This window comes from Vanellus vanellus (genome assembly GCF_965231255.1).
Source record: "Vanellus vanellus genome assembly, chromosome: 24".
Lineage (NCBI taxonomy): Eukaryota > Metazoa > Chordata > Aves > Charadriiformes > Charadriidae > Vanellus > Vanellus vanellus.
This window is the reverse complement of record NC_138929.1, coordinates 2,344,287-2,360,403: the sequence shown is the minus strand read 5'-3', so window position 1 is coordinate 2,360,403 and position 16,117 is coordinate 2,344,287. Positions and strand designations below refer to the sequence as shown.

Sequence of the window (16,117 nt, the reverse complement as noted above, 5' to 3'; positions counted from 1 at the left end):
TCGGTTGGTCGCGACCAGCTTGATTGACACGCAGAGAAGACAATGGAAGATGCGAGGCAGCCGAGCTCCGCTTGTGATTGGCCGCACACCTGGGGCGGGGGGCGGGGAGCGTTTGAAACGTTGGATCCTGGTGACGGCAGCGGGGTCCCCGCGGGGGCGGGGAGTCCCGGGGATCCCCGGGGGGGTGTGTCGTGCCGCCCCCCCCCCCCCCCCCCAGGCCCCGATCCGGCCCCTCCTGGGACCCCCCCCCCCCCCCCGGGACCCCCCCCCCGGCCCGCGACCGTCCGCGCCACCGGGGAGGCACAGCGCCCGCGTGGCCGCGGGGGTCTCCGGTGCTGCCCCCCCGCCTCCAAGCCCGGGGGGCGGCCGGGCCTTCCGGGGCCTCGGGGTTGAGCCCAGGCCAGGCCTTCCCCCCCCCCCCTCCGATCGCCGCAGGTGGGGAAACTGAGGCACCGGGAAGCGCCCCCCCGGGCCCCGCCACCGTCCCCTCGGGGGACAACACGGGCGGCGGCCCCGGACCCCCACCCGCCCGGCCGCGGGGGGGCAGCCAGTGGGGGAGAAAACCGGGGAAGGGACACCCCAAACCTGGTGGCAGCCAGCCCCCCTGCTGCTGAGGGACCCCATCGCCCCCAGGGGTGGGGGTACCCGGCGGGGGGAGGTGTGCGTGGAAGGGTTTGGGGTCCTCAGAGGGGTCGGGGAGTCCCCTCGCAGAGGTTGGGGTGCCGGGGGGGGGGGTGTCAGGGTGGCGTTCGGGTCCCCAGTCCCCTCGCAGGGGTTGGGGAGCTTGGGAAGGGGGGGGGGGTGTCAGGGTGCCCCATCTCCCTCCAGGGATGAGGGTGCTCAGAGCGGGTTGGGGTCCCGGGTCCCCTCACAGGGGGTTTGGTGCTGGGGGGGGGATGTCAGGGTGCTTGGAGGGTGTTGGGGTGCCCCATCCCCTCGCAGGGGTCGGGGTGCTCGGCTGCCATCACCCACACATCCCCACCCTGAGCTCCCCACGCTCCCAGCTCCAGGACCACCCACCCCACCGCAGCCGAGGGGCCACCAGTCACCCCATGACCGGCTGGGGGGTCCCCGGTAGCTCCCGACACCCCCTCCCCATGCCAGGCCTGCCAGCCCCGGGGTGCCCAGCTGACTCCAGCCCCCACGGGACCAGCACCTCCCACTGGAGCCAAATAATTGCTCGGTGCTTTGTTGTGCAGTGTCTATGGCCGCGGGGCCTTCATTTGTGGGAACTTGCTGTGGCGAGTGCCTCCCTTTTAATTACCTCCCCTCCTCATGCTCCTGCTTACTCACCGCCTGGCACCGGCGCCTCCGACCCCCGCCTCGGCCCCCGGCCCCTTCCAGCCACCCCGGCCCCGCATGGGGGTCCCAGTGGCGCATCTCGGGGTGCTGGTGCCATGCTCACCTGGGTCCTCACCCGCCATGGGGCGAATGCAGGCGGGGGCCCGGCAGGTGGAATGGAAGGGTTGGGGCTGGGTGCCCGGCGGGGTCCCCTGGGTGGGGGCCGCCCACGGCCACCCCCGGGACCCAGCTCCGGCCAAGCTTGTAAATGCTGCGGGAGGCACCACAGCCACCGACGCTCCCGACGCTGCGCTGGCGTCGTCCTCCACGTGCCGGGGGCACGGGGACGCGCACGTGTGGGACGCGGCTACGCCACGGTGCTGCCTGCCCCGTACCCCATTTCTCACCCCGTACTCTGGGAGTGGGACCCCACAGCCCAGCACTGCAGGGGGACACCCTGGGGTCCCCGTCCGGCATCGCTGCCCTCTGCAGAGGGGGACCCTGGTACAGGGGTCCCTGTGGGCTCAGCCCGGAGCAGCGTGTGCCCCAGCCATGCCGGGGCAAGGGAGGGGAGCAGGGCCAGCCCCATGGAGGGACCCCGGGCAGCCAGTGGCTTGCGGGAGGCAGCAGACCCCAAGGGCTACCGCCTGGCCGGGTGCTTGCGCGGCCTCAGCTCTGCTCCCGGCACTCCCGCCCCAGCTGCCGGGACAAGTCCCAACCTGCCACTCCCTGCCTCAGTTTCCCCAGGCCGGCAGTGACGCCGGCTTTCGGCTGTGAGCCTGGCGCAGACGCGAGCACGGGCACGATCGCTGTCATCGTCCCTGGGAAAGGGCCATCCCCACAGCCCCCACTGTGCCACCTCTGTGCAGTAGGGTGGGAGGGGGACGCAAGCTTGAGCAGCAAGGCTGGGACGGGGATGAGGATCTGTACAGTGAAACAGGGGACAGGGACACACAGGTTGGCACAGCAAGGCTGGGATGGGGAGACAAGGGTCTGTGCAGTGAGGCAGGGGACAGGGACACACAGGCTGGCACAGCAAGGCTGGGATGGGGACACAGGGACAAGAGTCTGTGCAGCAAGGGAAGGGATGGGGACTCAGGTTGGCACAGCAAGGCTGGGATGGGGACACGAGGACACGGGTCCATGCAGTGAGGCTGGGATGCAGGTGTGCACAGAAAAGGCAGGGAACAGGGAAATACAGGTTGGCACAGCAAAGCTAGAATGGGGACATGGGGACACAGGGACATTAGGACAAGGGGACACAGGTCCACGCAGCGAGGCAGGGACCCCTGCAGAGCCAGGCTGCACTGGGAGGACCCGGAGGACCCAGAGAACCCAGAGCTGTGACACAAGGTGAAGGCACGCCGTCCCCCGTGGTCCCCATCCCCACTGTCCCCGTCCCTGAGCCCTGTGCCACCCACCCCTTGCCCCGTGCCAGCTGGATGCGCCCCGGCGCGGGAAGCGTGCCCAAGCCCACGCTCAATTACAGCAATTACAGCACCTCCTCAGCCGCCAGCCCATCCCCGCGCCCGGCCGAGGTCGTTAACCATTCCTAATGGTTTCTCCGGAGAATTAGAAAGTGGTTTTGCGGAGACTCTTCCCGTGGTGCAATGAGCGAAGGGGGGACGGTGCCATCACTGTTGCCCGGGGCCCTGGCGTCCGTCCGGCGCTGCCTCCCACCCCTGCCAGGAGCGGAGTGGCTCCCGCACCAGCCCCCGACTCCCCCGAGCCCCGTGGGGCCACCGGGAATGGGGACAGGCTGGCGCGGAGCCCCACGTGCTCGGGGGGGTGTCTGGGTTCCCCCCTGGCAGCCTCAACCCCAAGGGGGTCCCCGTATAGCCCCGCACCAGGGGAAGGTGGTGGTGCCACGACTAGGTGGACCCCATCCCTGCTGTTGTTTGTCCCTGTCCCCCAGTGCAGCCATGTGTCCCAATCCTTGGTGCAGCCACATGTCCCTGTCCCCCATGTGGCCATGTGTCCCCAAACCACTGCGGTTTTAAGTCACTATCCCTGGTTCAGCACTGTGTCTTTGTCCCCAGTGCAGACCAGTGTCCCTGTCCCCAGTGCAGCTGCATGTCCCATTCCCAACACAGCTGCATGTCCCATCCCCAGTGCAGCCCCGTGTCCCTGTCCCCGGTGCACCCACGTGTCCTTTTTCCCTGTGTGTCCCTCTCCCCTGACGCAGACGCGTGTCCCCATCCCCAGCACAACCCATTGTCCCATTTCCAGTGCAACCGCGCGTCCCCATCCCTGCTGCATCCCGGTGTCCCATCCTCAGTGCAGCGGTGTGTCCCTGTCCCCCGCTGCATCCATGTGTCCCATCCCCGGTGCTCAACGCCGGGTGCTCCCCGCCGCCGCGCCAAGCAGGTTTCCCCACGCGGTTGACTGACAGCCGGGGCCGGTCGGGCACAGATAGGCAGAGAGATTACGTGGGACTAATTAAAAGCCCTATTTTAAAACTACACCGAGCCGTCAGCTCCGTCGCCACGTCGCAGAGGTCGAGTCCCGACAGTAATTCCTCCTCCCGGTGAGAAACGCTCCCTCGGGGCACGCCGCGACCTGGCACGCACCGCGGGCAGGGGAAGCCCGTCGCGATAATCCCGGTAGATATCTCTGCCAGGCAGGCAGGTGCCCTGACTTCAACTTGTCCCCGGGGACCAGGCGGGCAGCTACCGCTGCGTCCCCGGGGGCACGACGGCTGGCACGGGGCTGCACCATCGTCCCCATGATGGCACGACTTGGGGACAGGTATAGGATGGGGTCCCCCCCATTTTCTTTACTGGGCTGTGGGGGCAATGGGGGGCTGTGCCCTCCTGGTGTGGGCGTGGGGATTTGGGACCCCGTGCTGGGGGTGACGGAGGTCCCACAAGGTCCCAGTTTGGGCTAAGGCACTCCATACTGGGCACTGGTCCCCCAAGGTGCATAAGACTGTGACCCCCCCATGGGGCTATGAGCACCCGGGGCCACCCAGATCGTCCCCACCGTGCCAGCCCTGGCAAGCTCGGGGTGTCCCCCCTCTCCAGCTCCCACCAACACCCCGGCTGCACCCTGCAGCGACAGCCCAGCGTCACCCCCCCGGGGGCTGTCTGGGTGCGTGGCCGGAGGCGGCACCCCCAAAACCTCGGGGGAAGATCCAAGAGCTTCATCTCTCCCCGTCTGATGCCCCGTGGTCACCCCCAGGGCTCCCCCCTGGGCTGGGACAACCCAGACGGCGCAGCCCCGTGGCACCCACTGCAGACCCCCCCCCTGGGGCATCCCCCCTCCGGGGCACCCCGCTCCCAGGCACCCAGCCTCCACGGAGCTCAGCACCTACACGCGCACGGACGTGCACACACGCAGGGACATGGCACAGAGCCGGGGGGGGGGGCCTCACACCCTGCACAGGTGGGCACACGCGTGGACGTGACACCCCCTGCGCGCACACACACACACACACACATGCATGCAGCAGCACTGCACACGCATGCACACACATGCACACACACGCACACGCTCCCAGCGCCCGCCCGGCCCCGCTCCCCCCACAGACATCAATTTGTTTTATGGCAGCGGAGGAAATTACCGTCCGTTCCCCCGAGCCAGGAACCGTTTGAAGTGCTCTATCCCCGGGGCCGGGAGGGGCCTCGGCCGTCCCTCCATCCCCCAACATCCTCCCGGGGCCTGGGGGGACATCTGTCCTCCTCCGGTCCCTCCGTCCCCCTGGCCCTGGGGGTACCAGGACGTGCCTGTCCTCCTCCATCCCTCCATCCCTCCATCCCTCCATCCCTCCATCCCTCCATCCCCCCCAGCCCTATTTCCCCCTGGGGACAGGGGTGTCCCCAGCCCCCATAGGGCTGTACCCCCTCCCCCCCCCAAGATCACCACGTCCCATTCCAGCCCCTCTCTTTCCCACCGTCACCCATTGGGGTGCAGCATGGGCCGTGTGTGTGTCCCCCCCCCGCAGGACCAGGCCATCCCCAGCTCTGGGGACAGTGGTGGGGCAAGGGCTGGGGGGGGTGGCTGGGGGGAGGCAGCTGCCTCGTGCCCACCCAAACACTGGGGTCCTGGCCACAGTTTTGGGGAGCACTGACCTCTCCTGCCCCCATCCTGGCTCCCTGTGGGACCCAGGACCCCCCCCCGTCCGCCCCTTGGTCCCCCCTGAGCGGCTGGAGCGGCTCCTGCTGCCTGAGCACCGGGGAGGGATTGGAGGCATTTGCCTCTCGCCTTGTAATTTATGCAAATGGGCTCTGTAATTAGCTGTAATTTCAAGGCACGGCTCGAGGTTTCAGACGCTCCATGGCGAGGAGATGCCCCCCCCGGAATCCTCCGGCATCGGTGTGATTTCCTCCCCATGTGTGGTCCCAGATGGGGCTCCAGCTCCGCTCGAGGTGGCTCCAGGAGCCCCCAACCCCCCCAGACCTCCGGTCCCCACAGTCCCCCTGGTCCCCCCAGTCCCCACAGCCCCCTGTCACTGCCCCGTCCAGCCGCTGGCCCTCAGCCCTCCACTGGCCCCAGCAGCTCCTTCCACCCAGCCGAGGAGAAGGGTTTTGGGATGGGGTCCAGAGGATCCTGGGGGGGGCCCTTGGGGCCGGGGACTGACAGTATGAGCACATTGGGATCTCCCAAGGTCTTTGTCCTTGTCCCCAGAGGAGGCACACAGCGTCCCACATCCTCCCACCCCGCAGCCCCTCCATGTCCTGGGGCTGGTGGGGAGAGGGGCCACACCGGGAATCGGTGGGAGAGGAGCCACGGCAGCCGGCACCTGGGACCCCCAGGCAGGGACCCGTCTCCCTCCCGCACCACCAGTTCCTGAAGCACTGGTGTGACTGGGAGGAGACCCCAGAGTGAAGGGATGCAGGACGAGCCACATGTGCATGATGCACGGGGAAAGGCACGTCCTTCCTGGTGACCAAGGGTGAGCTGGGGACCAGGGGACATCCAGGCCAGTGTCCCCACCGTGGGGTCCCTGCTCCCTGTGGTGGCACAGCTGGGATGGGGATTGGGATCAGACTGGGGATCCAGTGCCCGAAGCTGTAGATGCAAAGTCTGCAAACTGCTCCCTGTCCCGGAGAGCCGCTGGAGGCAGCCGGGGAGCCCGGGGCCAGCACCCCAGCCCCAACAGCGCTCGGGCGTCCCCGAGCTAGAGCATCCCCCTTCCCTACAGCCATGGGAATGGTCCCCGGCACGTCCCGGGCAGGCGCAGGGGAGGAGAGGTGGCGAGACCCTGGGGCTGGGGTCCCCCCGCATCCCTCATGCACCCCAAAGAGCACTTGAGCGCCAAAACGCATGTTCACAGCCATCTATGATGGTTCACCACCACCAGCAGCTTGCCCTGCCGCCTGCCCTGCCTCTGCCCATCCCGGGGTCCCCATCCTGAGGTCTCCATCCCAGTGCCTGGCCAAGCCATGGGGCCACGCTCACCCCACAGGCAGCCGTGTTTCGGTGGCGGCGGCAGCGGAGCCGTCCCTGGGATGATGAAAACCAGGAGAGTTTTCCCCAGGGCGAAGGAGTTCCCTGCGCCCTCCGCCCGGCCGGGCGCTTGGCAAGCGCGCCGGGGAGATGCGGGCTCCCACGCACCGGCACACCGGGCTCACGGTGCTGCCGGACGAGGTCCCAGCATTAACACCTCTTCCCATGGGCTTTGGAGCAGGGTGGGCTTTCCCCAGGGCCAGGAGGGTCCCTGCGGGGTTGTGGCCACCAGCAGGCAGCCCCAGGGGATTTTGGCCCTAGAAATGGGGACACGACGCCCCAGTGATGAAGTGGCTCCTCCGGCCTCGGCGTTGTCACCTGGCAACTCCTGGGGCTTCTCCCTCCTGGCAGCACTGGGAGCCTCGATGATGGGGGCACAGAAGCTGGGTGGGTCAGACACCCCCCAGCTGAGAGGGGACAGGTTCAGCCGCGACCTCCCGGACCCTTTTGGGGTGCCCCGAATCCATCTGGGTCACGCTGAGTCCCAACATCAGCATCCCGCTCCCTCCTCTGCGGGTCCAGCTCTGACCCCAAAACTTGTCCCCTGTGCCTGTCCCCGTCCCATTTACCCCATGTCACGGGGCCGAGCCACAACGAGGGGGACCAGCGAGCCCCCCACCTGGATGGGGTGACATCCCCGGGGACGGAAGCAGGTGGCCACCTCTGGGTGCCACCCCTGGGCGGTGGGGTGGGGGGGACAGCCGGTTGGGCTCAGCTGGGTGCCCGGGGGTCCCCGGAGGGGTTTGGCAGGAGGGCGGCAGGAGGAGGGCGGCCACGGGCGCGGGAGGGAGGCGGTTGTTTCTTTCTTCTTTAATTACCCCCCTGTTTGCGGTGTCTGCTGCGAACTTCCCGTCCCCTCCCTCCGCTTTCATGAGCCGGATCCTGGGACCGGGACCAGGCTGCTGTCAAAGCGGCGGGGCCGGGGCTCTGCCTCCAAGGGTTAAAATCACCTGGGCCGGGGAGGGAGGAGCTGGGACGGTGGGGAGGAGGGAAGAGCCGGGAGCCGGGCTGGGACCCAGCCATTCCTGCTCGCCCGGCCCAGTGGGTGCCCCGTCCCTGGGGAACCGCGCGGGTCCCTCGGGGTCCCCTCGGGAACCAGCGCCCACGCCACGCCGATGAGGACGGAGCCGCCGGGAGTTCGCTGCCGTTAGACCCGTACGTACCTCCTCCCCCCCCCCCCCAACACCACCGCCACCCCGCCCCGGCGCCGCTCGCCTCCATCGCCCCGACGGTCGGAGCGGCGGGAGGGTGGGCGGCCGCGGGGACCCCCGGCGGGGACCTCCGGGCCGGGTGACGGTGCGGCGGCAGCCCCGACCGGCGGCTGGGAACGTGCTGCTGGCGGCTCCGCCGCACCGGCCCAGCCCAGCGCCGGCAAGTCTTTGCTTGCCGTCCCGCCGCGTCCACTGGCCACCGAGCCCCGAGGCTGCCGGCCCCTCCGCCTTGCCCTCGCCCCCCATTTACAGCGCGAAGCCCCCTCCCATGGGACCGGTTCCCCCCACCCTCCCCTCCGCCGCCCCGTAGGGACCCCGCGCCGGTGCCGGTGTGAGGGTGCAATGCAGGGGGGTAGGCGGGCTGGCCCCCTCCTCCGCGCCGCCACCGGTGCTGTGTCCCGTCCCCCCGCCCCCTCCAACAGAGCCCCGGGGAGTTTCGCTCCGGCCCCGCGGAGTGTTGCTGTGGGGTGAGCGCGGCGAGACGGCGGCATCACCCCTAAACCCGCGGCATCACCCCCCGAACCCGCGGCATCACCCCCCGAACCCGCGGCATCACCCCCCGAACCCGCGGCATCACCCCCCGAACCGGCGGCATCACCCCCCGAACCCGCGGCATTGCCCCAAAACCGCGGCATCGCCCCAAATCCACGGCCCCCACCGTATCCCCGACCCAGCCGTCGGGGCTCCGCGGATGCCGGCCGGGCCGGAGCCGGGGCTGAGGGCTGCGGGCAGCGCTGCCTGCCCGGCCCCGCCGCGGGGCGAGGCACCGGTTGGGGCTGGGAGACGGGCAGAGCCGCCTCTGCCCAGCCTGGACCGTGACTCACGGGGACGCATCACCCGCCGGTGCCTCAGTTTCCCTGCGGTAAAATGGCCAACGCGTCGCCGAGCCCCGCCAGGGAGGAGGAGGGGGGTGGGGGACGGGACGGGACGGGACGGGACGCTGAGGGCCCCCTGGGGATTTTTGTCGTCATTCCCGGATGGAAAAAAAAAAACACCCCGGGAATCTCCACGCGTGGCTGGGGCAGCCGGGCAGGGCAGGGCAGGGCTCTCGTTAGGGGGGGGATATCCCTCCCGACCCCCCCCCCCCCAACCCAGCGCTGGTCCTTTTTTCCTGGCTTTGGAGCGGGACAGGAGGTGGTGCGACCCGGCTGTGGGTCTTGGTGCCAGTGGTGGGGTTGTGGCAGGGGGGGCTCTGTCCCGGGGGGACCCTCAAGCCGAGGGGGCCGTTTGGGAGCGGGGTGCACCGGAAGAGCCGTGGCCGTCGCTGCCTGGAACTCACTGTGGTGTGGCCGTGCTGCGTCTATGTCGGGTGGGACCTGCCCAGGACCCCACGGAGGGTCCCGACTCCTCCCATTGGGGCTGGGGGGCTGGAGGACATCCGTGCCAGGTCCCTTCCATCCTCCGTCCCCAGATCTGGGGGGTGGGGGGCGTGGTGTTCTATGCAGTGCAGGTTGCCACCGTGTAGCCCCATAAAAGGCCATTACTATGGCAGTTCATGGTTGTGACCCCAATCTGTCCCCCATAGGGAAGAGGGGCCTGGGGGGGCTCAGGACCCTGCTGGGGACCAGTGCCGGGTGGCAGCCATGACCCCCATGGTCAGTGCCAGCCATCACCTACCCTGCTGGCATCCCCAGGGGGCAGGGACAGTCCCCAGGAGCTGGCACCAAAATTGGTGCTATACCCCTCCCCAGGGTTGGGGTGGGCAGAGCTGAGACCCCCTGGGGAACAGCACCCCAAAACCTGCTCGGGCTGCTTGTCCCACCCGTGACCACTCCAGCACCGGCTGGAGGCTGAGCCCCCACGCGTGTCGGTATGGCAGGTGGAGGTGGGTCCCTTTGGGTGGATTTTGGCACCCCCCAGCTCCCACCCCACACCTTGAGGTCTCCCTGCCCTCCGCGGTGCTGCCTGGTAGGGGAAAACGGTGCCCCCATGCAGCTGGGGGGTCTTCAGCATTGGAGACCCCTTTCCTGCCCCAGACTCATAGTGCTGGGGATCGGGGGACTCTGGGGGTCCTGTCCATTTGCGCAGGGGATCCCCCACCCCAAAAGCTTCAGCACACCCGGGTGTCTTGCTGGGGGTCTGTCCCCGTCCCACAGGGGCTGGGGGTGGCAGGGAGCCAGAGGAGATGGCATGGGGGTGGCTGGGAGTGGGCGCCGGCGGCAGGAGGGGACAGTGGGGGTCTGTGGGGAGGGTGGTCTTGGCCACCCCCTGCCATGGGGCCGGTGGGAAGTCGGGGGGCGGGAGCCGGTGGCGGCAGGTGGATTTCGACACCGGGGTGGGGCCTGTCCCCAGTGGGGTTTGCACAGCTCCCGGTGAGTCACGGCCGCCGTGCTGGGGAGGCAGCGGGTGCCTGGGGGTCTGGGGGTGCAGCGGGTGCCCTGGGGGTCCGGGGCCTCGAGCAAAGGCAGCCCAGAGCGTGGCTTCAAAGGGCTGCCGTTGGCTCGGCCCCGGGCTCCGCTGCCTCCCCGCAGCCGGCTCTGCTCCCCCATCCTGCTCCCAACCAGCCTGGGGGTGCAGCTCCCCCCCCAGCTGCGTTTTGGCCCCCCGGCAGCCGGGGTGATCCTTGCTGAGCCGGGGGCTTGGGGCAGGAGCAGAGATGGGGGCAATGGTTTCCCAGCCCAGCTGGCGTGTGGGAGAACTGGGGTGGCCTCGTGAGCGCCGTGTACCCCCGCGGTTGGGGTGCAGGTTTTGGGGACGCCACTCACATCCCCTCAGGGACCCCGGCTGTGTTGGAGGGACACAGTTGGGGAGGTGACAAGGCAGATGGTGACTGCTTCCTTAGATTTCAGAATTGGGCACTGACCCCTTTGGGCCACCGGCACCAGATTCATGCCAGGCGCTGGCACAGGGTCCACAGGGGCATGGGGATGGGTGCTAAGGGGTGCCCCCCCCCGCCTGTCACCACCATCCTGGTGTCACATTGGGCTGCAGAGCAGAGATACCCCCTTGGCGGGGCAGGGGTGTCCCCCAAATTGTGGGGGACAGGGTGATGGGCGCTGGGGACTCTGTCACCTGTGGCACAGCAGGATGGGAATCGGTACCGGGGCTGTCGCTGGTGCCAAACCCCTCCCTGTGCCGGTGTGCCCCCTCCTCTTCTGACACCTCTTCTCTCCCCCCCTCCCCACCCGTCCCTCCTTGGCCCTGCAGGTCTGTCTGCGCCTCTGCCCCGCTCGGCCATGCTCACAGCGGTCTGCGGCTCCCTGGGGACTCAGCCCTCCGACGCCCCCCGCGCCTCCCCGACCCCCCTGGACCTCCAGCCACTGCAGCCCTTCCAGCCCCACGGCAGCACCGCGGCGGGCCCCACCGACTTCGCCTCCCCGCTGCCCCCCCCAGAGCTGCCGCTGGTGGGTCCTGACGCCGCTGCCACCTTCGCCGCCCCCGGCACCTACGAGCCCCATGGCCCCCCGCGGTTAGAGCTGCCCACCGACGGCCCCGCCGCCTCCGGAGCCTACACCAAGCTGTTGCCGGCCGCCCCGGACATGGCGCATCCTTACGAGCCCTGGTTTCGGCCCCCCCATCCCGGCCCCCCCAGCGAGGAGGGAGGCGTCAACTGGTGGGATCTCCACGCCGGAGCCAGCTGGATGGAGCTGCCCCCCGGGCAGGGTGGGGGGCTGCAGGTACCCGGGCATCCTGGGCTGCCGCCGACCCTGGGGGGGTACGGTGGGGGAGAGCACCAGCTCTGCGCCCCCCCTGCCCACCTGCTGCCCCCCCCCACTCAGCACCTCCTGGGACCGGAGGGGGCGAAGGCGCTGGAGGGACCCCCCGAGCCACGAGGGCCAGAGGCGGAGGGCGGTGGGCGGCCCAAGGGTGCCCGTCGGGCCGTGCCGCGGGGCGGGGGGCAGGCGGCGTGTCGCTGCCCCAACTGCCAGGAGGCGGAAAGGGGGGGTCCCTGCCCCGAGGGGGTGAAACGCAAGCACCTGCACAACTGCCACATCCCCGGCTGCGGGAAAGCCTATGCCAAGACCTCCCACCTGAAAGCCCACCTGCGTTGGCACAGCGGCGACCGACCCTTCGTCTGCAACTGGCTTTTCTGCGGCAAACGCTTCACCCGCTCCGACGAGCTGCAGCGGCACCTCCAGACCCACACCGGCGCCAAGAAATTCGCCTGCCCCGTCTGCGGCCGCGTCTTCATGCGCAGCGACCACCTGGGCAAGCACATGAAGACGCACGATGGGGGCAAGGACGGTGGCGAACCCGAGGTCAAGGGCAGCGGGGACCCATCGGCCGGCAAGGGAGGCAAGAGGGAATCCGAGGGGGGTAACGCCGCCCCCACAAACTGAGCCGCTGAGCCCCGGGGGGACACGGATGGAGGTGGGGAGGGGGCCGGGGGGACCCTTCGGGGCCGGTCTCTGAAGGGTGTTGGGGTGGGGGGTGGGCGCAGGGCTGGCACCTTGTGCTCGAAGCGGTGGCGAGTTGGGGGGGGGACACACGCCGGTGGCACAGCCCCGGTGCCGGTTGGGGAGCGCCGGAGCTGCCCCGCGGCGGTTTCACTTGTCCCGCTCCCGTTCTCCCGCCCCGGCTCCCCCCACCACACCCCCCCCCGCGTCCTCCCCCGGCTTCCCAAATCTTTTTTTTTTTTTTTTTTTTCGGGAGGCTGCTGGCAGGCGGCGGGGCTGTTTGGGAGGAACATCAATGGGAGCCGAAGGAGCAGGCGCTGCCCGGGCACGTCCAGCCCCAAAGGGGAGGAAGGAGAAGGAGAAAGGGAGAGAGGAGAAACCCGGGAGCCTTCGCTCGGGGAGGGCGGCCGCAGCCCCCCGGCCCCCTCCCCGTGGTTCCCCCCAAATCCTTGGCGTCGTGGGCTCGGCACCCCCATGCCAGCCCCATTCTTTCACCACCTATGAGGTTTTGGCACCCCCAGGGGTGCCCATGGGGGTTCAGGGGGTGCCCACAGCACCCCCCACCCCGCCTGGGGATGCTGGGCTGGCGGGGGTCCCACATCCCCCGGATCCGCGCTTTGGCCAGGGAATTGGGGAGTGCGAAGCCCTTTTTTGGCCTAAATCACGGTTAAAATGGGGAAAAAAAGAAGTCCTGCTTGAATGTGAGCCATGGGGGGCTGTGGGGACGGCGGCGGGCGCGTGGCGGGGCGGCGGGTGGTTGCCCAAGCGCACACCTGCAGCTTTCCCACACCCACCGCCGCGGCCCCGGGCGGGAAGCACACCGGGCGGCCGCGGCCCCGGGAGAGCCGGGAAGGCCACATTCCTCTGGCCTGGCACGGCCGCACTGCCCGCCGCCCCACGACCCCCGCCTCCCCCCCCGGCGCCCCGTTGCCGTCCCTCCCTGGGGACCCCGTAACCGCGGGGGATCCCCCTCCCCCAGCATGCTGCCTGTCCCCCAGAGACCCCATTGCCGTCCCTCCCTGGGGACCCCATTGGGGACCGCAGTCATCCCCCTGTGCATGCTACAGGTCCCTTGGGGACCCCATACCTCCAGGGGACCCCCACTGTCCCCCCATGCATGCTGCCTGTCCCCCTGTGCCCCGTAGCTGTCCCTCCCCGGGATCCCATGTCTCCAGGGGACCTCTGCCTGTCCCCCCATGCATGCTGCCTGTCCCCCCGGGGACCCCATAGCTGTCTCTTCCCAGGTCCCTATATCTCCCAGGGCATCCCCCACTAGGGACCCCGTATCTTTCCTCCCCTGGGACTGTTCCCCTTTCCCCAGGGGACCCCGTATCTGTCCTTCACCCCTGGTTGACAGTCCACGAAACTCGTTTTTTGGACCTTTTGGGTCTTATCCCCCCCGATTTTGGCAGAACCCCTTGGACACAGAAGGAGATGCTGAACCTGGGACCTGTGGGGGGAGGGGGCACGTTGAGGGGCAGTGCTGGGGCTGGGTGAGATGGGGTTTGCGGGCTGCTCGGGGCACCCGGGGCTCCCCTGGCTCTGCTCCGCAGCCAGCACCAGTTCACGCCAGTTGGGAATCCGGGGAGGGGGAAGATTTGGGGGGTGGGGTGGGATGGGGAATCTCCCAGCATGGCCCCATCCTGGGGGCTCTGGGGGGGCTGTGTCTGGGGCTGTGTGGGCTGCCCGGGCTCGGAGCACCCTGAGGTCTGGGGGGAAAGGGGTGGAGGTGAAGTCGAGTGGGGTCCGTGCCCAGAGGGCGCCCCAAGTCCTTCGGTTTTGATTGTTTTATTATTATTATTAATTATTAATTATTATTAATTATTAATTATTATTATTTTATTAAGGTGAAGCCAGGCTTTGCCACTTGGGCAGAGTGGACATCTCAGGCCAAAGCTGTGGCCACGGGCTTTGTGGATGGGGAGAGGGGTTAGGACCCTTCTCAGGGTCCCATCCCCGTCCCTGTCCCCGTCCCTGTCCCCATCGGTGTGCGAGGGGCCGATGGCAGCCCCACTGTGCTGTGGGGCCGGGGATGAGCCATGGGGCTGGAGAAACCCAGTATGAGGTGAAGTCTCGCTGGGGGGGTCCACAGGGACATGTCCCCAGCCCCGGCATGGCCACCACCCTCCCTCCGCAGGACTCGGGTGACCTGGGCTGCCCACAGCTCTTGAAGGACGTCCCCGACTCCGGCATTTGCCTTTTCCAGCACAAAATTCCCCCTCAGTGCCCCCGGCTGGGATTTCATCTCTTGAGGGGTCCCCGGGGGGCCTCGGGACTCGCCCCAGGGTGCCACAGCATTTCACTGGTGGCCCATTGGATTTCGGTAGCCGAGCCCAGCTCTGGCAGCAGCCGGGGGCTCCGGCATGTTGGGGACCCCCATGCTGCAGCTGCTGGGGCAGGTTTAGGGGCGCTGCACTGGGGGCACCCCAAGGGTGGACTGGGGAGAGAACAGCCGAGCAGGGGGTCCCATAGCGATGCTGGGGCTGGGGGCTCAGCCTCGCCGAGCTCCTCAGAGCCGGGGGGGTGCTGCGAGGAGGGGCCCCAGGTGTGCTCTGCCCCCGCACCCCCCCCACCCCCTATTTCCCCCCCCCCGGGGCCCTGCCTGCCGCGATGGGGCAATGAAGGCTGTAAAACCGGGTGGGGAAGGACGGAGGCCGGCTCCCACCCGCCGAAACCAGTCCAGCCTGCTGCGGCGTGGGGATCCCGGCCCCGCACCCCGAACCGCCGCGTCTCCCACCCCCGAGTCACCTCCCCGGGGCAGGGAGGGACCGGCCCAGCCGGGGGCCCCGGGCATCCCCCACCGAGCCCCGGGCGGGGAAGGGAGTGGGGGGAGATGAAGGGGAGTCGGGGGACCCCGGGAGCGGGGTGGCCCGAGGGGTGCTGTGGCCGGGGGCGTGGGGTGTCCCCCGCCCGGCGAGGGGAGCGTTTGTGCTGTGAAGAGGCTGTGGGGCTGTGGGTTTGGGGTTTTGTACTGGAATAAATGCCGCGTGTTTTCCACGCTCCGGCTCTCCGGCTCCATCTCTTGCCGAGGGTCCCACCTCGACGTGCGGCACCCCGACCCCCACCCCATCTCTTGCCGAGGGTCCCAGACGTGTGGCACCCCGACCCCCATCCTGGACTCGTGCCTCCAGGAGTGGTCGGGATGGGGATGCAGGAGGGTGCTGGGTGGGTGGGTGGGTGAGTGGGGAGCCCGCCCCCCCGGAGAGCCGCATCCTGCACCCCTCCGGCCCGGTTTCATACGCCGGGAGGCGCCGGGCGGGCGCCCAGGGTCCCCCCCGCAGGCAGGGTGCTGCCCGGCAGGTCTGCCTGCATACCGCGGGGCGGGCGTGCCGCGCGGGGCGCTGCCCACGCGGGGTGCTGCCCACGGGGGGTGCTGCCCACGAGGGGTGCTGCCCACGGGGGGTGCTGCCCACCCGAGATGCTGCCCATGGTGGGTGCTGCCTACGCAGGGTGCTGCCCACGGGGTGTACTACCCATCGGGGGTGTCACCCACTCGGGATGCTGCCCACGGGGCGTGCTGCCCATGGTGGGTACTACCCACCCAACATGCTGCCCATAGTGGGTGCTGCCCACGCGGGGTGCTGCCCACGGGAGGTACTAACCACGCAGGGTGCTGCCCACGGAGGGTACTACCCATGGTGGGTGCTGCCCACGGGGGGTGCTGCCCATGGCGGGTGCTAGACACTCGGGATGCTGCCCACGGGGGTACTACCCAGGGGGGTGCCACCCTCTGGGGGTGCTGCCCTTGCTGGGTACTACCCACCCGAGATGCTGCCCATGATGGTTGCTGCCCACGCAGGCTGCTGCCCACGCAGGGTGCTGCCCCACGGGAGGTCCCCC

General features: G+C 69.2%; 1 protein-coding gene across 1 annotated transcript; it reads left to right on the top strand.

Annotated features, from left to right (window-relative positions):
• Positions 1–11,116: 11,116 nt before the first annotated feature.
• SP6 (Sp6 transcription factor) lies at positions 11,117–12,220 on the top strand (the record flags this gene model as incomplete). The annotated part of the gene is made up of 1 exon (XM_082494816.1): positions 11,117–12,220. The coding sequence occupies one exon, from the start codon at positions 11,117–11,119 to the stop codon at positions 12,218–12,220; it is 1,104 nt and encodes a 367-aa protein (XP_082350942.1).
• Between the last annotated feature and the right edge of the window lie 3,897 nt (positions 12,221–16,117).